This window comes from Pan paniscus, chromosome 10 (genome assembly GCF_029289425.2).
Source record: "Pan paniscus chromosome 10, NHGRI_mPanPan1-v2.0_pri, whole genome shotgun sequence".
Classification (NCBI taxonomy): Eukaryota; Metazoa; Chordata; class Mammalia; order Primates; family Hominidae; genus Pan; species Pan paniscus.
Genome location: NC_073259.2, coordinates 53,175,606 through 53,202,200, shown reverse-complemented (window position 1 = coordinate 53,202,200; position 26,595 = coordinate 53,175,606). Strand labels below are relative to the sequence as shown.

Sequence of the window (26,595 nt, the reverse complement as noted above, 5' to 3'; positions counted from 1 at the left end):
AAAACATGATTCAGCACTAAGCATCTAAACAGTCGATGTATTTGTAAGTTTCTTTTTCAAAAGAATTTCAGGCAAGTTTCTCGCTTAATGATATTGTTCTTGGAATTCGGAAGTGAAAACATCTTATTATTTTGCACAAATAAAAACATATTGGTTATTATCTTAATATACCAGATAATATTGTGTCTTATATCTTCTTGAATTGTGCTTTACATTTAAAAATATATAGATCCCACGCGAATTATATTGGCCCCAATTAATGCCGATATCACAGTTGGAGAAAACGCCACCATGCAGTGTGCTGCGTCCTTTGATCCTGCCTTGGATCTCACATTTGTCTGGTCCTTCAATGGCTATGTGATCGATTTTAACAAAGAGAATATTCACTACCAGAGGAATTTTATGGTATGTGTTTTAAGTTTCATCTTATTAACACCCCAGTGATTCCTATGTGTCTGCATTGAAAGTTCTATTACTATAATTACATTTTATATCATCTTTGTTTTTCATGAGACCAAAAAGCAGGCAAAAAAGCTTTTTGTGGCTCTCCTTATATTAACTGTTGTACTGCTAAATCTTTCTAAAATGGCTAGCCCTGAGGATTTTGGTAGAAATATTAATCAATTAATATTAATTGGGCTTTAGGTATGATCTCCCCCTTAATTTTAATACAATTTATGTGTATTACATCAGTATATATGTGCCCTTGGTTCTAGTGCCTTCCTTTTTACTTTAAATGAAGAGCATAGAACTTAATCTTTGTTATAATGATGACCTTAAAGCATTTATGTTATGCTTTAAGAGTAAGAAAGAGACAAAATTATATATGTTGGAGAATTTGGAGAATTAGTTTATGTGATTTGAAGAGGGTTAAATGGCTATATTTTAAGAATTGAAAGGTGTTAGATTCTACAAGTCTTATAGTTAAACATAGTGATATAGAGAGTCAAGGTGTAGAAAGAAATAAAATAGAGGGAAAAGACTGAGAAGTAATGCAGGCAAAACAACTTGTGTAGGAACATCATTGGTGTCTTGGTAGGCTGTCTAGGTTACAGTGTATTTAAAAAGTAAATTAATCACTGGCCCTATCAGCCTCTTCTTTAGAAAAGCAAACATTTGGAAGACTAAGGACATATTTAGAACATAGGCATAATTAGGAAAACTTTTATTTTAGAAGTCAGTTATTAATATAAAAAAGAAGCACAAATGAACTCAGTAGGACATTTAGGATTGTTTAAGTACCATAAAATCTGAAGATTGATATGTCCACATTATTATATTATGCTTTCATATTGTCCAGCTATGTTTTTAGCTTTAGAAGAGTTGTAATTTAACTGATCTAGCTACAACTGTACACCTCTAGTAAACATACCAATACTCTTTCAGTTTCTGAACAAAATTATACTTTAAAGAATAACAATTGAGAATTGGCAGAGAACTGTAAATTTTGTATTTTGACATTATATACCATGTAATATATTTTCCTTATAGATCTGAAACTATTTTGCACATGCCCAAAATTAGTCAAATTGGCACCAAAATCTCCAATACTTTATTTAAAGTGTATTTTATTTTGCAAGAAAAGTAAATACAACTTGGGTTTTATTCATTTTAAAGGAAAAAAGTAAGCTAAACAGGGATCTTACTTTCTCAAAAAGTAGGCTTCTGAATTTGAAAGAATTATCTTTGGTGTTATAAATTGAATAATTTCAAAAGTAAAGTCTAGAAGTTCCACAACCATAGATTGTAAAGTAGTAACTAATAGCTGCAATGAAGTCTATGTAAATAAATTTGCAGACAAAAATTGCCCTAAACTGAAACTTCATATTTAGAGCTTATTTATATTCTTTAAAATACTAATTACATTGTGCTGGTACATGTAAATAATGACTGCAAAAAGAAAATGAAAAAAAAAAGGAATTTAAAGAGAAAGAAAAATAGATCCCAGTCCCCTTTAAAAAAAAAAAAAACAGGAAAACAAAGAAATAACTGGAATACTAATTAGGAAACAAATAATAAATTAGACCATAAAAATGTAAAAGACCTTGTGGCCACTTAGTGCACGCTCTCCCTTTTCAGATGATAGCTGCAGAGATTCACATAGTTACCCCTTCAGCTAATCCAGAGCAGAGTCCTGACCGCAGGCTCACCACCTCAGGTTTCAGTTCATTCCATCAAATAATGATCTGACAGTGGGAGCAAACCTACTCAACTGACTAGATAAGCATCTTAATTGAATCAGAATATCAAATGCACATGTTTAGCACTTCGTAGATGGACAGATGCATTCAATTATCTCGATTTTTAAAAAGCCTGGATAAGAATCATTTTAAAATAAATAGTTAAACTGAATTCTATCTTTCAAACCAACACAAGACTAATGAAGCTATCCCTGGCACTTTCCTTCTCTTTTAAGGCAAACTACAAAGTTAAACTTCACTGGTCAATATGCCATGCAAAATTTAAGTAAAAACGCTATAAGTATTTGATCCACCTTTTGGAAGATAGTCCTAACAGCTATTAATTGCTTCTAGGATTGTTAATAGATCATTCTCAGAATTAGTGGCTCCTCCTATGAAAATCTTAGTGAATATATATATGTTTCTTAAATAATGATTTGGTATTTTATGTAGTTCTCCCAATATTTCAACAATTGAATAGCATTTGTTCATTAAGAATATGTACTAAGCACATGCCATAAGCACACACAGTTGTAGGCACTAGGTTAAATAAAACACTGAAATAGACACGGACACCAGCCCAGAATAAACCAATGATACCCCAAGAGTTTAAGATTCAGATGTAAATGTTTTTTGGTAGCTATTACAGTTAACAAAACCAACATAATTAACATGTTCTAACAATTTTCATTGCTAAAAACTAATACAGGAAGTTCTGACTAATAATAAAAAGGAATAGGGAAATCAAATTTTAAACTTTTTATTTCAAGAACCTAACTTTTTATTTTCCAATTTAGTTTCAATAATAAATTGAATTCAATAATTAAGTATGCACTGATTTTAGCTTGCTATTCTTGATTTTAACCACCAAGGGGCAACCTTGTATAAGGATTCAAATTTCACAGCCTGGTGTAATTTGGGACTTCTTTTCCTTCATGAAATTAAACAAATGCATTTGCTCCTACTTATGAATAAATTGTGAGATTATAGGTGATTTTTAAATGTCTTCTTTATATTTTTTTCTAATTAAAGTTATGTAATTATTAGGAAAAATGTAACTATACATTTTTAAAGATGTATATTTCTTTTAAGAGTTTAATGGGAACACCAAAAAAGCAAAAATAACACTGTCTTTGTATTTAGCAATCCTACTTTATGTAAAACTTTGGGATTAATGTATTTTTTAATGTAACTTTCAATTTTAAGGCAGTGATTGCACACCTAGTACTGATTATAGAAAAACACTAAGGAGTTAAACATCTAAAATTTTCCTGAGTATTATATTAATATGTAATAATTGTCAGATGTTCCACTGGAACTTGAACTCATGCATGGGGGATGCTAAAAATACAAGCTCGAAGCAGAAATTTAATAAATCTGAGGCTTTGATACAATAAGATATTAAAGCAGTTTATCTGCCATTCTTTTATTTTGTTGATGTTATATGGCAAATGATCATAAATGTTTCAAGTCCAATTATAAAGTGGCTCCTGTTTTGGCTTTCTAATTCAATAGCTACTTAATCCCTTAGAGTAAATACAAAAGGCAGAGCCATTTTATTTATTCATTTAATGTATAACTTTTCTTGTTCCAGAAAAGACTTAAGACAATCTATCAAAAATATGAATTTTAAATATCTCATTTTATTCCTCTTTCAAGGTGGCATCTAACCTGTAGAATTTTTCAGTAGCCCTCAATTTTTGAAATTCACTTTGGGTCATTTTCTTTCAACTGTTTAACAACATTCCCTGCTTAGAGCCATTATCTTAGTTAATTACATGAGTTCCTTAAAATTTCCAGTTCTGGAGATTGTCACTATTTCATATATATATATATATGAGTGTCAAAGTGAATGTCAAAAATTGAGGGCTACTGAAAAATTCTACAGGTTAGGTGCCACCTTGAAAGAGGAATAAAATGAGATATTTAAAATTCATATTTTTGATAGATTGTCTTAAGTCTTTCCTGGAACAAGAAAAGTTATACATTAAATGAATAAATAAAATGGCTCTGCCTTTTGTATTTACTCTAAGGGATTAAGTAGCTATTGAATTAGAAAGCCAAAACAGGAGCCACTTTATAATTGGACTTGAAACATTTATGATCATTTGCCATATTACATCAACAAAATAAAAGAATGGCAGATAAACTGCTTTAATATCTTATTGTATCAAAGCCTCAGATTTATATATATATATATATATATATATATACACACACACATATATGTATTACTCTTATTACAAATACATGTTAAATTTGTAATACTGTGGGACATTATTGCCTGTCTTATATGAATTCATAAATATCACTTGAATTGTTCAGAGATTGTGTCACAAACCAACCTGGGCTTTAGGCTTCATTTTCTCACCTCTTATGTGGTGACCCTGATCCAGGGATTAAAATTCTCTAAGCCTCAGAATTTCCCTCTGTAAAACATGAGTAATCATTCACTTAATTCATTCAGGTTACTTCACTGGGTTTGAAAAACTAGTTACTTCATGAAAGAGTGCATATAGAGACTTGGCACAGCATCTGAGAGTATTGGGGACAAGTATAAAGTATATAAGTGGTTATTAATACTTTTTATAAGAGAGCAATCATCCCCCATTGGAAATTCCAGAAGCTTTTGCTAGCTAGTTTTTCTTTCTTTCTTTCTTTCTTTCTTTTTTTTTAAGCCACAGATCTCATTTTTCACAATTTAATACTTGCACTGCTTGCTGTGCTGGATACTCAGACTGAGACCAAAAAAAAAAAAAAATCTGGGTATTTCATTGCTGAAGGCAGTGAAGAGGTAATAATAGCCAACATTTATTGTGGGCTTACTGTTTAGACAGAATTGGGTTAAATGTTTTTCACATATTTCTCAGTTGATCTTCACAGAAATCCTCTGTGGAGTGCATATTATTGTGATTTTCTCAGTTTTCAAAGTGAGGAAAGTGAGTATTAGAAAAGTTGAGTAATTGGTCCCATGTAATCATACAAGTCGCTAGGGGCTGACAGAAGATTTGATACCAGGTGGCCTGACTGCCAACCCTGTAATCTCCACCACTTTGATTCTTCATCTTTTGGTTAATGTTCATGTCTGTGTCTATTTAAATAATTCTCCCATAAGTATTTGATGCTCGACAAGGCAATACTGTTCAACTCACATTTTATTCTCTAATCTGGTTTAATGAACCTTGTATGCTCACTCAGATTGCCCAAATTACTTCATTCTCCCTACACTGTTAGCCACCTTTGCAATACACTGTAAGTCATGTCTACACAGTTTCAAGTGGTCTAACTATGAAGTTCCTGGCAATTCCTAATGATCCCCTGTAGACAGGTGTGCTAGGTGTGTGTTTGCAGGTATGTGGGTGTGCATTTTTTTCTGAGTGCATAAGCAATACCATTCAAGAGAGAAGAAGATAGATTTCTCACCCAAACGTTAAGAAAAATTTTATTAAACATATCAAAAAAGGTCTTTAGATTTTACAAATATGTATTTAAAACTAGATCATGCTGTGATCTTGTACAGAAATTTTGTTTCTGCAAGACAAGAAAAAAGAGAGGAAAAATGATAAAACAGAAGTCAATTTGTTATTTTTTAAATATTTCATTGTCTCTATTCACTATTTTGGTTGTTGTTGCTGTTTTTGTGGGTTTTCTTCTTCTTCTTTTTTTTTTTTTTTTGAGACGTAGTTTAGCTGTTGTTGCCCAGGCTGGAGTGCAATGACGCAATCTCGGCTCACTGCAACCTCTCCCAGATTCAAGTAATTCTCTGGCCTCAGCCTCCCAAGTAGCTGGGATTGCAGGTGCCTGCCACCACACCTGACCATTTTTTTGTATTTTTTAGTAGAGATGGGGTTTCACCATCTTGGCCAGGCTGGTCTCGAACTCCTGACCTCAGGTGATCCACCGGCCTCGGCCTCCCAAAGCACTGGGGTTACAGACATGAGCCACCGCACCCGGCCTCTATTCACTGTTGAACAAGAAGGTTAAGATTATCCAGAATTATGTGGGAGAAAACGAGGACGGTTGGGCAATAGTCCTTGGTAAGAATCAGATTCGAGCCAAAAAAAATTAGAGCAGGATACGAGGCAGCCACAGGGAGATTGTGGAAGCCCTGAAGTATTGTAACTTTGGTCCCATGTGGAGACATTTTTGATTATCACAACTGTAGAGGTGTTGAGAGGGTGTGTGTGTGTGTGTGTGTGTGTGTGTGTGTGTGTGTTGCCTCTGTTTAGCTATTAAATATCCTATAATGCACAAGACAGATTCCAAAAACCTAGTATTATCTGGCCCAAATTATCAATAGAACCAAGCTTGAGAAATGTCCTCAAGAAATATATTAAAAAAGAGACTTAGCAATACTGGGACTAGCCACTGCAAGGTTTTAAGCATGATGTATTGGAAACAAAGAGATGTTATATTGTTTTGAGCATCTGAGAGTATTGGGGACACGAATAAAAAGAAACTAGATTTTTCAGAATGCATATCCAAAATAGTTTAAGTAGTAGAGGATGGGTTTTATGTGCTTCTTGAATTTAAGACTCTTAAATTTTGATGAGCAGTGGAAAAGAGGGAGAAATACATAAAAAGTATACAGGCTCCTGGCATAGTCTTGTGACACACAAAACATACAAAAGCATTCAGCTGATGTCAAATTGCTCTATTTTTCTTATCAGTAGTTAGTTGGAAAAGAGTTAATTAGATAATTCTATCATACTTCATTCTGTATGAATATATAACTTTTCTGATCCCCTTTTTACTACCTTAATAAACCTTTACTGATACCTAACTGCTATATTTTATTTGCTATTTACCAGTGTTAAACGAAGGAAGGTATCTATGTTCCTGGGTGTGTTTTCAGTTGGGCTAGCTTCTTTTAAGATCATCACACTTCCCCTGTATAGACCATGTTAGCTGATGTCACTCTCTAGCCTAACTTCTCATAGTCCTTACTAAGCATTTGTTGATAAGAATGCCAGGTGAATGGAATTAAGCATATATATAAGAATGCCAGGTGAATGGAATTAAGCATATATATATAATATAATATATAAAATATATTATGTATAATATATAAAATATATTATGTATAATATATAAAATATATATTATGTATAATATATAATATAATATATATTATATAAAAATATATTATATATATTATATTATATGTATATTAAATATATATATATATAGGCTTTGAGGCATCTGCCAAAATTCATCAAAATTTAAGGACACACCTTTTACATAGAACTCCACACATATTTAAGCATCTCCACATTACTTATTCTGGCTTTTTATGCTTGTAAAACACAGACAATATAAAGAGGTGTAAATAAACCTGTAAAATGTTGGTGTCTTAAACATTTTATGAGTTTACATGGTGGACTTCGATGTTTTATTTACAGCATTCTAGAAATATGCTACTTTGTTATTAGCGGTTGCAGTCCTAAAAAAATATCTAATTTTTTCAGTTTGTGCTTAAGAACAGAACATGATCTAAAGATTTGGACATTTGTTCTGGTTTTACCACTGATGAGTTACATGACATTGCACAAAACAGTCACTCTGAGCCTCAGGCTTCTCTTCTGTCATATGAAGAGTTTGGGCTACATCAAAAGTTTCCAAAATCAACGGTAAAAAAGGTTTTTAGCAGCAAAATCCTTTTTGCAAGACAATTTAAATCAGAACCTCAGTATATAAACAAAAGATGAAAATGAGATTGCCCTGACTGAAGATGAAATTGTGTGTGCGTGTGTGTTTGTGTGTATTTGTGTGTCTGTGGAGGATACTACATAGCCAAGACCCTTATCCAGAGGGTCTCTCACTTCTTCTTATCCCCAAAATGTCCATTCTGATCACTTTTTTCTACAAAGTGGTCCAAGAAGATTTTTAGAACTCTAAAGCTAATGGGAACCAACTTGAAAACCATATAAATTAAATGATATATGAGTTGTATTTCAACTCTAAAACATAGGTTCCAAATCAAAGGCATTGATGTTTTTGTCCATCATTCAAAATGCTTAGGAGAAACCTCAAAGAAAATGGTCTTTTGAGTTTTCATTTAAAATGGCCAGCTGATCAAAATTGGACTCTTCAGCTGTCATTCTCGTTGTTTATTACATACAAAAATAGCCAAATTTAGAGATTTTCAACACTTCTACTCTTAATTTATATGAAAGCACACTCTTAGTAATTATCTTAGTAATCTTAGAAATTATCCTGGACAACTTGCCTTACTTATTTTTTTGTATGTCCAATGACATCACTTCACTTTAATAAGTTGTTTTGTCATTTTATTTATGTTTTTGACTCAATCTTAATATTGATGCATTTCTTAAAATAACCCTAACAAAAACTAGATAACATTAGAGAATTACTGTTAATTATGTTATGTGTGAAAATGGTTTTGCATACAAAAATTAGCCTAGGGTGGTGGTGCACACCAGTAATCCCAGCTGCTCGAGAGGCTGAGGCATGAGAATCATTTGAACCCAGGAGGTGGAGGTTGCAGTGAGCCCAGACTGTGCCACTGCACTCCAGCCTGGGTGAAAGAGTGAGACTTTGTCTCAAAATTAAAAAAAAAAAAAAAAAAAAAAAAAGAAGAAGAAGAAAAGGAAAATGGTTTTGTGATTATGTAACAGAATGACCTCAATTTTTTGAGATTCAAGCTAATGTCTTTAGAAATTGCTGATGAGTTGATGAGTTGACTAGTATTGATATCATAATATCTGGAATTTATTTTTCAAGTGTTCAGTCCTTGACAGAAAGACGGATAGTGGACAGAGAGAAGTAAATATAGAGCTAGTTAGCTAGACAATTAGATAAGGCAAATATGGCAAATGTTTACAATTGTTAATCTAGTTGGCTGGTTTATAGATGGTGATAGTACTATTCTTTCTACTTATGCTTGAAAATTTAAATAGCAAAAAAATAAGTAAAATAACAACATATCATATATTAAGAAGCACCACATCTACTTACCAAACACTGAACCTAAATCCAGTTATCTGATCTATTAAGCACTACCTTGGAAACAGCTTGACTTGGTGAAACTAGGGCTCTATATTACCTATGGAGCCTTCCACAAGTAGCTTAATATAAAATCTCAAGGTCCTTACTTCTAAAATGGGAATATTAATAGTAAATCCTTGGGTAGTGTTACTTCTGGAACTCAGAAGTGAAAAGGAGATAGTCCTAGTTTCATTATTAGGGCTATGAAATTATAAATATAATTACAGAAATTGAATAAGAAAATGTATGTAAAGTAGCTAGCACATTGCTAGACATTTAAAAAACATTCAGTAAATTAGATTTGGTAATAGGAGGCGTTCAATAGTAGTATCAGTAGTGGCAGTAACAATAGAAGTTATAGTAGCCATTTTAATAGTAATAGTAGCAGTTTTAGTAGTATTAATAGTGACACTAGTAATATTAGTGGCTATAGTTATAGTAGTTTTATGTCTTCCTCTGTAAAATACAGCTAAAAATAGGACATATCTCATAGGCTTGTTATATAGAGTAAGTCAGTTCGCATGTATATTTATAACAACCTTTGACACCTAGTTAACCCTAATTAAATATCTGCTGTTAGTAGAGTTGGTGGTGGTAGTAATGTTTGCAGTCGGATATGACATATTTGCTATATTATTTTTGCTTTCTCTACTCTAACAAGCCAAAAGTAAAGAAGAAAAGTTTTATTATTTCATGGATATAGCATATATCAGACATATTTAATAATTTTTATGTTTGTGAAACATATTCTTTAAAGGATGCACTTCTTTCCAAACATCTATGTCTCTCCCTTTACTCTGAACTTGAATGGAACAAATTATTTAAATGACAATTATGAGCTCTAAGTTTTATCTAGACCTTTTCTGTACCATATAGAATCTTTCTTTGTTCACTAAGATTAATTCAATTTGTTAATACAGCGTCATCACTGAGACTCATTTACATTGCAGAAATAATTTTGCAGTTAGCTTACGGGGGAAGGTGAAGGAAGGGAGGGCTGGCTATTTATACGTTGGAAGTCTTTTGATTTAAACTTGGGAAACTTCTAAGTGGTCAACCACATATACACTTTGGAACATCCCTGAGCTTTGCTATCACAATTTCCAGTATGTGATTCAACTCTCCTCATCTGAAGGGAGGAATTTTGTAATTGAGCCAAGCTGTGGCTTTTAGTAAAAATATAGTGAGCATTTGTATCTAATTTGTGGCTAGAATGTGCTGAGGCCCATGATCTCTACTTGCTTTGTAAGCGTTCTGCCAACCACTGAGAACCTCAACTTCTCTTGAGGTATGGAAAGTGCTAGTAGTATTTATAAAAACTTTAGGAGTGCTTTCATACATACACAACTATATTGGGAATGATACTTCATATTTTTTCTTCTTTCCTTCTGAGAAGTTTTATTGCTACGTGTTCACCAAATGTAGAACCAGTGAGAATAAACATTACAGTTGCTTCTTACTGCTTTATGCAAGTGGACTTATCGATAAAAGAGTTAATTTTCAAACTAGTTTAACATTAAACTTTTAGAGTAGTTTAATTAAAAATCGTAAAAGAGTTCATTGTGAAAAATTAATAAATATAAATTTAATATAATGTATTCTAGGATATAAAAGTTTGTGCTTTTTATTACATGTGACAGTACAAGAAGAATGACCACATTATTCCTGTCAGAATAAAATAAGTGAATGTATAAACAGCACCATGTTTCAAAGAGAGTTTAGGGAAAAAAGATAGCAATTTCATTAAGAAAGAAAGAAGATTAGATACATCACATAAATATTTTTAAAAGGGCAATTATGATACCACAATATGTTTATTTTTATATTACTTTCTGCCCTCAATTTTTTGTTGTAAAGTTGAATGAAGAAACATTTTAAATTGCTAAGGTGATTTTTTGGAAAATTCAAGTCTAATGACATGGCTCATTGAAATAGTGGGAGTTTAGTAACAGGGTTATCTTTCAATTAGACACCAAAGCAACCAAAGTACTGAGTTCATTTAATGAATAAATACCAAAAAAGTGCTTTTTACTTGTATGCAGACATTATTCTTTCCAAATATAACTATTATTTTGTGTCATAATAGTTTGAAAGATTTTACTTAATACATTTATATTATTGAATATTTAGTATCAAGTGCATTTGTATTAAGGATGTCAAGATACATCAAAACAGTCTATTTAACAAATATGTAATGTTTATTTTATTTTACAATAATTATTTTATATTTTATTTTTCCTCACTAAAAATTACTTAGACATATATGTCAATTAACTTTTATGATAGATCAAGAAAAACTCATATTTACCTTCTCTATATATGAATCTTATTCTCTGCTTATCTCAAAAAAAATTTTAATATAAGTAATAAAATAACATCTTTTACCTCCTTTGTTAGATGAATTCTATTTAGTATAAGAAGTTAGGCCAGCTGCAAAGTTGGGCACAGTCCCCCAAACCACCCTCACTTCTGACACCAACTGCAAGTTCAAGGGGTTGCAAAAATCACCCTCAGTTTCCATGCTTCGCTAGAAGGGACTCACAGAATTCTCTTAAAGCTGTTATATACATGGGTACAGCTTCTTACAGGAGAAGGATACAAATTAAAATTAGCCAAAGGAAAAAGCACACAGGGCAGAGTCAAGAAGTACAAAACACAGAGCTTCTATTGTCTTCTCCCCGTGCAGTTAAAATGTATTACTCTGACTGCTCTGATGTGTGACAGTATGCTTGAAGTACTGCTAACCAGCAAAGCTTACCGAGCCTTTCTGTCCAGAGTTTTTGGGGGGACTTCATCAACTAGACATGATTGATGGACTCATTGCTCACATGGTTAATCTCAGTCTCTGGGTTGACTGATACCACATGAATCGAAGACACTACTCTAAGTCAAAATGTCCTATTTGTGGCATGACCAGGCCCTTCTCTAAGACTCTACAGGTGTAGTTAACTCTTGCCCGAAATCACATGGTTGGATTTTCCAGTATGACCCAACTCCTACTCTATGACCAGCCCCAGCTTGAAGACTATAGAGGTGTGGCTAACCCCTATTCTAAATCATATGATTGGACTATCCTGTATGACCCAAGACTTCCCAAGCAAAGAAAGATATTATAGAGATTACCTTCTAGAAGCTGAGGGCAATGGCAAGACCTCTCTTTGGGCAAGGCTAAACTCTTTACTACACATAGGGGTGGGAAAAGTTAGAAGTTCAGTTTTCTTGTATGTTAGTGATATTGTTTTCTGTATAAATTTTCACACCTTCCCAATAACCTTTCTATTTTCTTATGAAAATAGTGTATAGATATTTGAAATATATCATTCCTGGTAGTTTATCTCATAGATATGGATAGCAATAGTTTTTCTCAAGTCAGTTATTTTATCTCATAACATTATCATTATCTTACCTGAAAAAACCATTTGAAATTACTGAATGTCTATTTAATAAAAACACTTTAGATTATTTTAATGTATCATTCAATATTTGTTGAATTCTCTTGTATGTCAGATATTACATTAAGTACTTTGTATGTAATAATAAATAAGACCTGGTTCTTTCCTTAAGGAATTACAGTCTAGTGGAAGAAATCAACAGTGACACGATTACAGTAGAAAGGAATAGTTACAATGAAAATGTACAAAGGGCAATAACTAATCCAGCCTTACAATTTCAGATATGGGAGGGGTATCCAAAATGTGGGTTGAACATTCATAGCCAAGTAATGGAAGTGGGAGGTGGGGCAATCCAGGCAATGCAAGTGATATATACAAAGTTTTGACATGAGAACACATAGCAAAGTATACCCTATTCACTGTGGCTGGGGCACAGGAGTTAGGTGCAGGGGTAATCTGTGGAGGCTGAAGGTGTGTGTACTTCACTCTCACACAAGAAAAGCCTCATTATTTGTTTAGTAAATGCTGTCACTGTCATGGGTTATATGTACTTGCTAACATAATTCTGAATGTAGCTGAAAAGAAGTGAATACATATTATCTTAAGAGCAGATACCAAAATTCTTGACAATTTGACAAGTTCATTCAAACAAGGCATATTTAGTGTGATTATTTGCTTGGCACTATGCTGGACTTGAGAAGACAGCACATACAGCTGTATACATATATAACACAGGGATACAACATGTCTGCTAAATAAAATAGACGTATTTCCTCACATCAAACTTATAGTCGGCCAGGGAGAACAACTTCAACCACATAATCACAAAAGTGTTTAACTGCATTTACGATACGTAATATGACAGAAGTTTCATGGTAGCATAATAAAATATAGAAAGGGTACCTGCCTAGTCCACAGAAAATGGAAAGACTTGCTGGAGAAAATGATTTCAACTGGTATTGGGTAGAGGTGAAGGTGATAGGGGAGGGGGTATTGAGGTTATGAGGGGTATGAATCACAATTCCAGAAGACAAGACAATGTGATGAACCAGAGACTGAAGAGAACAAGATACATTTGTGGTCCTAAAAAGAGAATGTTCTTCCTGGAGAGCAGAGTGTGAGTGAGATGGCACACTAGGTGAGCTGGAGCATCAGAGAGAGCCTAGAGAATGGAATCAAGTTGGCTACAATAATGCTATGGCTTTTGTCCCAGGAAAGGGAAATTTTAAAGGTTTCAGTTTATCTGCTTTTATGGAGACAAGTGAGTTGGGCCCAGCTGCATTTTTAAAAGGTTATTCTAGGTAACCAATAGAGAAAAGAATAGAGTGGAACAGTGGTGGAAGTAGTGATCAAATAAGATGTAGGGGTTCAGGTGAGAGATGTGGGTAGTTTGGACAAGAGGCAGTAGTGATGGAAAGAATGGATAAATTCAAGAATTTATGATGAGTTTATGAGAAAGTTGAAGAAAGGGAGGGGTTAAGAATGTCCTAGAAGTTCCTGGAAAGTCAGATGACTAGAAAAAAATGAGTATTTGAGGAAGGAAAGCCAAATGCTATCAAGAAGTCAAATAAGATGAGCTCAAGCAGTGGACTCAGATGAGAATTGATTGAAGAGTAAGAAATGAAGAAATGGAAAAACTAAAAACAGAATAGATATTGTCAGAACCCAAGTAAAAATCAAACAATCAAACAGCTTAATATGAGAAAATAAGAATTATTTATTTCCAAAAGAAAGAAGAGAAAAGAAGAGAGAAGTAAGAGATTGGTAGTAGGAGTGGCTGCCAACAAGATGGCAGAGCACTGGGAGAGGTGAAGGTTACTGGGAAATTCCCAGTAAATTTATGGCCAACAGGACTTTTAAAAACAGAATTATGCAGTGGATGATACTTTTCAAGGTTGATTTACCCTACCTTTTTTTTGATATAACCAGTTCCAGCTCCTTCAATTGTTCAGTAAACTCACTTTACTAGGTAAGACTTCATGCTATTTGGTTTTCTGATAAAATAGAGAAAGTGCTGAATTTCTAGTCTGGAGCTCCCTGGTGTGACAAAAATAAATAAATAAATAAATAAATAACAGACCAAGAGGACAGAAGAAAAAACTCCCCTATTCCAGGAATTTGTAGAAATCTTGGGAACTGTTTCAATTTTTGACCAATCTATACCTCAAGGGACTGGAAGATCTCAATCGACATTAAATTAAGACTGGCTAATAGCAAAGAATAAGGTGTGTGGCCACTGATCAGTTCTTTATATGGAGATATTAATATTCTGTTCCAACTAACTATACCAATATGCTCTCTCAGCTATTATTCTTAACCTCATTAATCCAGCAAGGGTTGCAAACCCAAATGTTTTCCAAGAACTGGAGGGAACATGATATATGAAGAGGTTATTGGTAGAACCTATGGTGAAGCAAAACATTCACTCCATGTACAGTCATGATACATCATAGGTATCTAGATATTTATCACTGAAATAGTAAATCAATATTTTTGATTCATAGGAAAACCAAATGTCCATTTAAAAATTGAATTTTCCAAGTTTTCATTCTAAGAAAATATCTTGGAGATAATTAATATGAACTTTGACATGCTCCTGCTACCATACAAGCTGAGTGACCTTAGTTATCTTAGTTAAATTACTTGGATTCCTTAAGTCTAACTTTTACTGTTAATCAAATGGATATAATAAGACCTATCTCATAGGGCAGTTGTCAAAAAAGAATTGAATAAAAGTGTGTGTATGTGTGTGTGTGCCTGTATGTGTGTATGTATGTGTATATGTGTGTGTGTGTATATATGTGTGTGTGTGTGTGTGTATGTATGTATGTATGTATGTATATACTTGCACAGACCAGGACCCGGTATAGAGTAGGCATTGAATAACTATTAGCTATTTTTGGAAATTACATTGAAATGGTGTCTCATCATCACAAGCAAAATTTCCTCAAGACTCAAAAATATGTGTTGAACACTCTTGGAGGCAATAGAATAGAGCATTGAACAAAACAAATACTCTTGTCCTCACAGAACTTATAATTTGGCAACAGAGTACATGTTAGTGGAATTGTACATTTTCTCAATTTCTGCAAACTTTTAGTATCTTTGTAAAATGAACTGTGGCACATATTAAAACTAGTCAATTAGATCAGCTTTGTGAAACCAAATCAATCATTCTTCCAAACCATATAGTATTTGTTTGTACTCATTGATACTTAAAACTTATTGATACTTATTAGACCTTAATATTTCTCTTTAAGAGATATCAATGAAATAGTTTCATCCCTTGAGTTTCTCTCGATATAACCCTCTGATTGTGGAAATAATAGAATGTTAAAGATATGAAAGCTAAAAAATACCTTATCAATAAATTATTCACTTTATTTTTCAGTTGAGAAACTGAAGCCTAGAGCAAGGACATAAAGTTAGCATGTCTAAAACACATTCTTTAAGTGGTGTTCATTTTGTTAGGGGAAAAAACTACCTCTTGGATCTTAAATGCCACATAATTGGTGAAAAATGTACTGATTTGAATAATTGCTGTTTTTGCTAACAGCTGGATTCCAATGGGGAATTGCTAATCCGAAACGCGCAGCTGAAACATGCTGGAAGGTACACATGCACTGCCCAGACAATTGTGGACAATTCTTCAGCTTCAGCTGACCTTGTAGTGAGAGGTAAGAGTTTCAACATTTTAAAATTACAAAACCAAAGGTATTTGACTTGCATAAACATGTATAATCTTCTGGTAACTCTGGTGCAAATTCTTACATATTTAGAGTCTCAATCCCATGCTTAAGAATGGATCTTAAGCTTCTTCCCATGCCTAAGAATGATCTATGCCAGACAAGTAGTAAACAACACTGATTTTGTTTGTTTTACTAACTACGTATCTTCTAGAAAGTTACACCACATATCTCCTACTAAATGTTTGTGCTTTGTAGACTTACCAAAAGTTCTCGTTTCCTGCTAATACTTTTTAGTGTGTTGAATATAGTGCTGTTTCCTTTTTTATTTCTATGGAAAAGATATATACTGATGCTGTTTACTATAACCTCAACTGTTATATATTTATCACTTTTGTCTTAGAGTGTAAAGTTAATTTATACATGTATCATGTTTTTATTTGTTGCTGGTTTTTTCAAATTAGTGTTTTCGTTCTTATGAATAATATAATTGAGATTGTGATGGAATACACATTTATTAAAAATGCAACCCCTTTGCTACTGGCCACTGCCATAGCAGTGAGGCTGGCTGGGAACACAGCACACCTTGTTTAAAATAAAGAGCTGGCTCTTCACTGACTGCCCTTTAGTTTAGCACCCAAGAAGTACCATGTGTTGACCCCAGCTTGCTTACCTTTAATATCTCACTTCATGTAACCAACTCCAACCATCTAACTAATCCACAAAAATACACTTTAACTTCCATGTCAGTTGCTTTATTCACAGTATTCCTTCCATGTCTTTTTCTCATAATTTGTTGACCAAATCTTATTCATCCTTCAAGTCTTAAAGTATATACTAAGTTCATGAATCCTTCTCTTGATGTCCCCAATATGAGCTCCAATCTTCTGAATTTTCATAACATATATTGCTTTCTCTCATATGTTTTATAGCAGTTGGTACACAGTTATCTACTCTCCTAAGTTGTAAAATTCATATTTTTTTTTTAGTGAATGGCAGAGTTCCTTTGCATTGTTTTGTAGCTCTCTCTTTCTGTCTCAGTGTCAGTTAAAATTACTATTTTTTCACATTTCACCTACTAAAAATATTTATTGAACATTAATTGTACATTTTGCCTTTACTTTTCACACTATCAGATAAATTGGCAATAAAATGATATTTGTGGCTTGTTTATTTTAATTCTCCTTCCACATCTGGGTCAATATAATTTTACTCAATCTCATGCAGCTCCTGCATTTCCCTCTAGAGCAATGTTAATATGGGGTCCCTAAGCAACACTGGGCAAATGCTGAAAACCCTTCTACTCCATTTGAATATATTCTCCAATAGAGTTTTAAGAAGTCTAGTTGAAGTTTATTCATCTGAACGAACTTGGAAATACATTCCACAAACCACTTATTGAATAATAACAAATAAAAATGAGACTACAAAATCCTAAGTCAAACAAAATTCATTTAGGTTCAGTATTTTCATTTAAAGTATTTTGTTATCTGGGACATTGATTGTTTTCAAGAATTATTAGGGAGAGGGATTAGAGGGATTAGTTCACCATTCTTCCTAGTCAGACCACTAGCTGTTAAGTCATTTCCAGAAGTAGCCAAAGTGTATATTTAATTGAAATTGCTTGCATATGAAAATAATTAGCATTAATATTGCAATAGGAGTTATGTTACAGTGTGTGGACATAAATGTCTTCATATGATTACATTGTAGTAAACTCATAGTACTATTACCATAGAATACTCTGTAATATTCAGAGTGAAGAGGAATTTTACAGATGAAATGCAAGGGTAGTCATGATACTAGCCACACATACTTAGGTAATTAATTATCACCACTATATGTATTTTTATAGAGAATCAATAAAAAGAAGCTATAGCCAATATTATGTAGAAATAAAAACGTATACAGCATTTTAAGTCCTTGCACTATAGTAGGATGCTAATAAAACCATACAGGTACATGAAAATACTGCTTACCTCTGTTAAAGTCAGCAGAGTCATAACCATTCTTCAAACTTTATTTCTAATAATAGAAAAAGTATCCATTTCATATCAAAAGAAATTTGCAATTAAAATAGTCAAATATATTTGACTATTACAGAACTTGTGTCAAAAACATGTATAGATGTTCTAATATGCTTTATATATTTAAACCAGAAGGTATACAATTAAACAGTTGTTTTTATTTTTTAATAATAATGGTGAGCAATGTATAAGACATGCCCTGCCTTAAGTGATATTATTATTGGTCTATTTATTCATTTAATTATACTTTTGTATCTAGTTCAGGAAATCATAACCTGGAGTCTATGAACAGGCTTTAAGGGATCCATGGACCACCAGAAATTGTACATAAAATTCTACGTGTATGTACCTTTTCCTGGGAAAATGATTTGTAATTTTCATAAGATTTTCGTAGCCAGCAATGTCCCACAAGGCATTAAAAAGCTAATCTATTTTTTATTTCCCCATCTAGATCAAGACTCTCTAATAAAATAAATTGAAGGATGATTATTCACTTCATGTAAAAGAATAAAATACTAATAAATTTCATGTAGTTAAATCTAATAGCACATTTAGATTGTGAATTGCTTTTAAAAGATTCGATTTGCACTCAACCCTTCAAAATTACATGTTTGTAAAAAATATTAAATATGTTATGTAGTAGACAGTAGAAATCTATAAGAACTTTCCATATTTGAGATGGACTAATTTTAATCCATATTCAGATATTGGTAATCTGAACTGCAGCTGCTGAAATTAGTGCAATGAGAAGGACAGTAAACACAGTAGAGGGGAAAGCAATTTCATCTGAGGATCGCTAAGAAATTTTTTATAACAAAATTATTTCTGTGTATAAATGATTATGCCTTATCAGAGAAGACTGAAACAAAAGTATAAATATTTAGACATAATTAAGATTGTGGATTTCTTTTAGCCTACATCACACTGAAGGAAATGAATACATAGTAAGAACAGTGTTGCTGCCCTAATCAACATGTGTGTGTGCATGTGTGTGCGTGTGTGCACGCATTTGTAATTGTGGGTGGGCAAGGGTGAGTATATGCATACAGCATGATGAAAGCAATTTCTATCAGAAAAGAAGTGTGTTTTAATTTATTCCTTGCCTTTTTATTGTATATTGAGCTTAGAATGTAAGCAGTCAAGTAGTTAAATCTGAATGCCTCTAAATATAAAACTAAAATTAAATGTAGGAAAAATATAGTCAATGGAAAATGTAGCATTGGATCTGATTTCATGGGGCCTTTTACTGAGAGAAAACACTCCCGCTGTGAGTTTTTTGTGTCATGTATGGTAGGATTTAGAAATGAAGAAAGCAGTGGCAATTGTCGCCAAAGAAAAACAATCTGTAGAAAATGTCCCCGATAATAAGATATGAACTATTGTAATTCTGTAAAAGCATAAATGTGTACTTATAGAAAGCTATAGCACTTTAATTTATTTACCATATAACTGGGTCCAAAGATGCTTGAGGAAAAGAGGCCAGTAAAGTTGCATGCATTGTCTAATCCTCCAGCTCTGCAAACAACTTCAAATCATGAGATTGTATTGACCATGTAATTTTCACTTTTCTTTTCTAAAGTTGGCTTTTATATGAGTTATATCTGTTAACTTTGGCAACATTTCTGTTAGTCTTTCTATAGTATAGAGATTATTTTTGCAAGAGTAACGTTTCTTCAAATGCTGTTGTCCAGGAGGTCTAACATATAAAATCGAAGATGAAGATAAATAAATAAACATTTGTGTCGTCACAACCCTGGCAAAAGCAGATTATCTACTCTGAAATAGGACACCTCCAACCCAGCCCCCTAAGGATTCTAACAGATTTAGATAAATAAAATATGAATCTATATAAAAAATGAAAATTGATGGCCAGGTGTGGTGGCTCACAACTGTAATCCCAGCACTTTGGGAGGCCAAGGAATGCGTATTGCTTTGAGACCAGCCTCAGCAACATGGCAAAAAACCCGTCTCTACCAAAAATACAAAAATAAGCTAGGCATGGTGGCAAGAGATTAAAATGCTATGCTTGATATGATGACATTTAAATAACTTATAGAAGATTTTAGTGAAAGTTTATTTTTTTCCTATGAAGAACACATATTGACCTCAATTTTCCAATTTTCCAAATAATATTGTTGGTGAAAGGAGTAATTTCAGAATCATCCCTTTAAGACAGGGGTTTGTATAATATACCTGAAGGAATTTAGAACTTAAATCACTATAGATTACTTAATATTTAAGAGGCCTTAAACATGTTGCGTTAGGTTTAAAATGTTTAAAATATTTATATTTTAAAATGTTAATATTAATATTTAAAATGTTAATATTTAAAGGTCTTAAATATGTTGCCTTATATTGCCTTAGTTTTAAAATAAGAACCAGGTATTACACTTCAGATGTTTTTAGGCTTCTGGTATAAAAGTCTACATTAAGAGTATTGATACAAATTTCTTCTGTTGTTGCAATAAAATTTTTATTTCTTAGGTCCCATAAAAGTATATTTCAGGTTGCCTCGTCAAAGTAAGTGTCTGATACTTGTGAACAGCCCTGTATGAATATTTTTTAGCAAACAACATTTCTAAAGCTCTTCAGCTAAAAGAGTGTCATTTAGAGGTAAAGTTTTTGCAGGATTTATACAGCAAGATTTATTTTGGAAACCTATGTGCAGCTTGCCAAATCTAAATTCTCATTCATGAGTGCACCTTTGGACAACATTCAAAAATAGACCATAAAATTAGGCCCCAAATAAAAAAGAAGTTAGGCTTTAACTTGTACATGTATTACCACTTTCTCTGGTATTTCTGATGTATTATAAATATTTTGGCAATGCTTCTGGCTAAGGAACACTTTCCTGCCACCTGGGTGAACAAAACATGTTTGCCACTGAAATTGCCAAAATAGAAAATGCAATTAGGATTATATCTTATAGACTATATATTTGTTTACATCTTATATGTTACATTAAATGACGTTTCTTCACTCAAATCTGAGTTTAAAAACAAACAAAAGAAAAAGAAAACGACTTTGCTATCTAAACTTTTTCTTTTGGCCTGGTTCTGAACTCTAACATATGCTGTATAGAATTTTAAAATGTTTTGGAAAAAGAGTAGCTGAAACTAAAGCAAATGATATGAAAACTCTGTAAATCATTTTCTCCTCAAAAGAAGTTTGTGTTCTTTACATTATTACATTAGAAGCTTATTTATTTTACCTTACGTGGACTTGTATTTAGGTGAAAACACCGTGTAAGTGAGTGTGTGTGTGTGTGCAGCTTTCCACTTTATTTCTAAGGAAAAAATACAGTTACAGAATGGAGAGAGATATTAGTTAGAGGTCATCTTTATTGATATACCCTGTTAAGGTTTTTATTGCTTAGCCTAATGACGTGGTTACCAGATTGTTTCTTAAGAAGGCTATTTGGTTGATTACTAAACCACTTTTAAACTCTTGGATAAGTTAAAGTAACACGGTGGAACAAATAAATAAGCCAATAAGCCTGATGGAAGCTGTCAGTATACGTTTTAGTTGGAATAATATCGCAGTATTTTAAAGTACTATAATAGTTGCCTAAAGGTCTTTTCTATGGAAAATGCTCTTGGGTATTTTACTCCCAGCTGGTTTACATTAGCAGAGTTAATATCCAGCGTATCCCACTCTTCACTGTCCAGACAAAATTAGTTCTGAAGCATTTACTTGGAGATGATGGTCCAGGAAAATTAGTATTCTTTTTTTGTAAGAAATATGGAATAGATAAACATTTTCTTTCTCTAAGATAAAAGTGTTCTAATGGTCCTATTATTGGCAAATCATGTGTTAGTTACGTCTTTTCTCCTTCCCACTTTTTCACAGTAACTATATGAAATCTCTGCATTTATGTTCAAATTTGAAAATACAATTTTAAATGTAGAACTAATCTTATGGGTTATCTAGAAAGTTCCTACCCCTTCATTTAACAACTTGGACTCTGAGAGAAAGAGTTCCTCCCCTGTATTTTCCATCTACATGGTGGCAAACAATAATCTTGGGACCCCAGTCCAGTCTTCTCATTGTACTAGACTTTCTCCGGAAAGTATGGATAAATAAAATCTATAGTTAATTTCTAAAACTCACTATACCAGAAAGATTATCAAGTCTATTCTGGAGCTGGTAGGACAAATTCTTTTACTAATTTTTACTAAATAGTAAAAGTTATTGATTTCAGTTTCTGCTCTTTTCTCTTTCTGTTCCTACTATCTGGCATATGCTAATACAAAATATATAATTTTTAAAATATTGTAGGAAAAATAAAGCCAAAGACATGCATTATAAACAGATGTAATCATTAATTCTTGGATTATTTAGGGTTCTATTTGCATGACTAGCTCAGGGACCTTGGATATTAGTGAGGGCCACAGGACCGCATGTTGCCATGTGAAAAGTTTGTGTAACTCTTGGTGCTAAATCAGATTTTAAGCTTCTGTGGTATCTGGCATAAATGTTCACATTGTGTTCAAGAATCCTTACATTCAACATATTCTTAAATAAGCAAATATGGGTTTATGTTTGAAATTATTATTAAGGTATGGCAGGCCAAAATAAATTAAAAAGGACTTTTAAATTAAGCAATTTAAGTATTATGTAGTTGAGAAGAATAGACATAAAGGTTCTATATAATACAAACACCAAGTTAAACAGGCATGTAAGTATACACACCTCATCACACCACACACACACACACACACACACACACACACACGCATTGGAAGAGATCCAGAAAAGAGACGATCATATAAAGGCAGGAAGATCTGGGTCCAAATCATCACAGTCAAATCGAAGAGAATGGTTGAGGTAGTTTTTCAAGTATTTGGGGCAGAAAAACACACATTTACCTCAGATATTTGGATAATTGCCTCCACTTTCCACTTGCTCTGGCCAACGAAGTCTTGCCACAGAGACAGACTAGAGATTCCATCTCATCAGCCTTGCAGAACTGAGACAGGAAAATGGTCCTTGCTGCCCACACTGGCTGGAACAATGACAACTGGGCACCATTCTGAGCCATCCTGACCCCACTCTGCACTAACCACAGCAATGCATCCATTGATAGCAAAACCTGCCCAGAAATTAAGCCTTCCCCTTCCCACTGAGAATCAACAAATTCAGATCAAAGAAATACGAGTGGGCTGGTTCTCCATAATTGTAATACACAAAAGCTAAAATACTGAGCTGAAATGCATATTTGGTTATAACAAATGCAGAATTTAGAAAATTTAAAGTCAGAACTTAGTGGTTATTTAAACAAAAACTCTAGTAAAAATGACAGCTTTCCCAATTACTTCTGGAATTTTAAAGTACATCAATAATTTGAAATTGTATTTTTCAATGCAAGTTCAGCGTAAATTGAGGTACACTCAAGAATTTTTTCAAATATGGCCACAAAATAGGTAATTCACTCAGAATGATTCACATTATTTTAAATTTTAAGATAGGTCTTGAAAATTATCTAGATGAACATTTCATCTTACAAATTCAAAACTTAAAATATAAGGATAAGAAGATACTATGTTATGCGCTAATATAAATTTAGATTTTTCTTTCCCTCCACACTAGAGTACAGTGAGAAAAGCTCCCGTGGAGGATTTCTTCTTTTCTGCAATTAATTACTCCCGGGTCTCTTATAATCAAACTGGTCAGCTTTTGGCAAACTGGAATTTCTTTTTTTGCTGCACATTTAGTGTGTACCCATGGCTCCCTTAAAAAATAATCGGCCAGGGGAGGCAGAGGCAGGAGAAGTGCTTGAACCCAGGGGGCGGAGGTTGCAGTGAGCTAAGATCATGCCACTGCACTCCAGCCTGGGCAGTAGAGCGAGACTCCATCTCATCTCAAATAATAATAATTATAATAATAATAATCAGCCTGGTGCAGTGGCTCATGGCTGTAATCCCAGCACTTTGGGAGGCCAAGGAGGGTGGATCAGGAGGTCAGGAGTTCGAGACCAACCTGACCAATATGGTGAAACCCCATCTGTACTAAAAATAAAAAAATTATTTGGTGTGGTGGCACATGCCTGTAGTCCCCCCTGCTTGGGAGGCTGAGGCAGGAGAATCACTTGAACCCAGGAGGTGGAGGTTGCAGTAAGCCGAGATCGTGCCACTGCACTCTAGCCTGGGCGACAGAGTGAGACTGTCTCAAAAAAACAAAACAAAACAAACAAACAAACAAAAAATAACCCTTCTACCACTCAGTTTGATTCCAGGGAGACAGTAGGAAAGCTTTACAGAACTTAGCAGGCCTTGGGAGCTTTTAGACACTGCATGCATTTCAGTGCTCCATAGTGATTCATACATCCATGAATATTTACCAGATAATTATGCCAAATTAGGCTACAATTATGCCAATAATGTCAAAGTTCAAGAGCAATACAGATAATCAGAGATACCTACAAGTCTCGAAGAATATGAATAAATGGCAATTAGTTCATATTTTGAAAGTAATTGTGATTTATGTTGGTAAAATACTGCATTTTTCCAACTCAAATCTTTAGGCTGTGAAAAGGTATTTATATAAAATGATGAATATAAAATGAAAATAAAGATATATAATTATATAATTTAATATATAATGACAGAATGTAACTACATAGCATGTTATAATAAAATATATATTGTATGTCATATAACATGTATTGATTATATCATAAAATGATATATAACATTTATTAAAGACATTGTTTACCAGATTTAATTTTAAAGGACAGGTATCGTTACTGTATTATATTCATTTTACACATGAGAAAATTGAATCTAATGAGGCTAAGTTAATCACTAAAGGTCACAAAGCTACTAAGTGGAAGAACAAGGTTTGAATGCAGACAGTCTAATTTCAGGTAGAACACCCAGCTCATGGCTGTAGCACACTATAACTAAAACTTAATTCAAATATATTCAATGTGATAAAATAATCAGTGTGGAAAAGCTAAGCTGCTGGCCTTTTACTTTCTTGGCAATAAATGTTTATTCTATAGAGTGTAACTGATACTGATCTTGCTATTTTATTTTTGCTCATGTTATATTTATGGCTGGCCTATTACAAGGGAAACTATAGTAGTTATTTTTTTTTCAGCTACTCAACTTTACACAGTTATAATTACAATAGCAAAACCAATAAATGAATTGTACTAGATGGCTTGAAAGCTTGATTTTATAATGTGCTCTTTGGCCTAAAAATAGGTAAATGAAATTTTGATGTGTGTTTTCCTGCTTTTTAAAATAATGTATAATTCATACAGTTAAAAATAGTTCATTCAGAATATTTAAATATCTTAGATTATAATGTCTACACTTATAGGATTTTCCTATAAATTTTACCACATCATCCTACAAAATTGCTATGAGGTGGTAGCACAAGGACTGTTATTCCCATTTCATAGGCAAAGGAAGTTTAAAAAAGAAAAAATTATATTTTCAACTATCAGTTATAAAGCCAGAATGTGGCCAGATACTAGTGTTCCAAATTCAACTACATGAATATGCTTTTCCCTTCTTGATGTTTAACGTTCCCAAAGACAGAAGTCAGACCATATAATTTTGTATTGTGCATCTCTATCATTGTTGGTACATGGTTTGTCCCATTAATTAGGTAATTCCCTCAAAACACTCTGAGTTATTGATAATTCCAAGTTAAGTTAGAGAGTAGAGTAACATTTTAGCTCATTTAAAATTAGAATTTCATTAATAGTTTCCCTTTTCAGCTCATTTTACTAAATAAGACAAAAACACCTTAGCCTCATTGCTGAAAATATAACCAAGAAAAAACTTAACGACGTAAAATCCCTTTCGAGCAGTTTTATTACCTATGATTTTTGTGCAGTCTGCCATTTCCAGTCTCGTGACTATGCAGTGCTTTCTTGAGGGAGCCTTTTGTGGGCTTGCTTTCCACCCAGTTTATGGAAATTTAATTTGGTCATAAAAGTTTGGGCACCTACGCATATTAGAATGAAGGAAACTCAGAAAAAGCTTTTACCCTCTAAACTCATCATCAGTTTATGAAGCTACAGAGAGATTTTAGTGCTTTTGAATTCCTACAATAGCTTCTCCAACTCTAATTGTCACTACTGGGATTAAATGAAACATACACAGAGAGAGAAAGAAATGTTTAAGTATTCTGCAACTGACACTTAGCTAGGATACCCTATTAGATCAGAGCAGCAAGGCACAGTTCTAAATCTTTTCTCTGCCAGAGCGCTTTTCCATCATCATGTTTAACTGTACACTATACTCTCATAACTGATTGCAGATTTTGGCATAAATCCAAAAAAACCTTT

The 26,595-nt window shown here is 33.1% G+C and overlaps 1 protein-coding gene across 10 annotated transcripts in view; it reads left to right on the top strand.

Annotated features, from left to right (window-relative positions):
* CNTN1 (contactin 1) overlaps positions 1-26,595 on the top strand; it is a 384,511-nt gene that overhangs the window by 255,389 nt on the left and 102,527 nt on the right. For all 10 annotated transcript variants that reach the window (XM_003825727.4, XM_055095741.2, XM_055095740.2 and 7 more), the window contains 2 exons: positions 230-405; positions 16,137-16,257. In XM_003825727.4, coding sequence (XP_003825775.3) covers positions 230-405; positions 16,137-16,257 — 297 coding nt within the window. The remainder of the gene's footprint in view (positions 1-229; positions 406-16,136; positions 16,258-26,595) is intronic.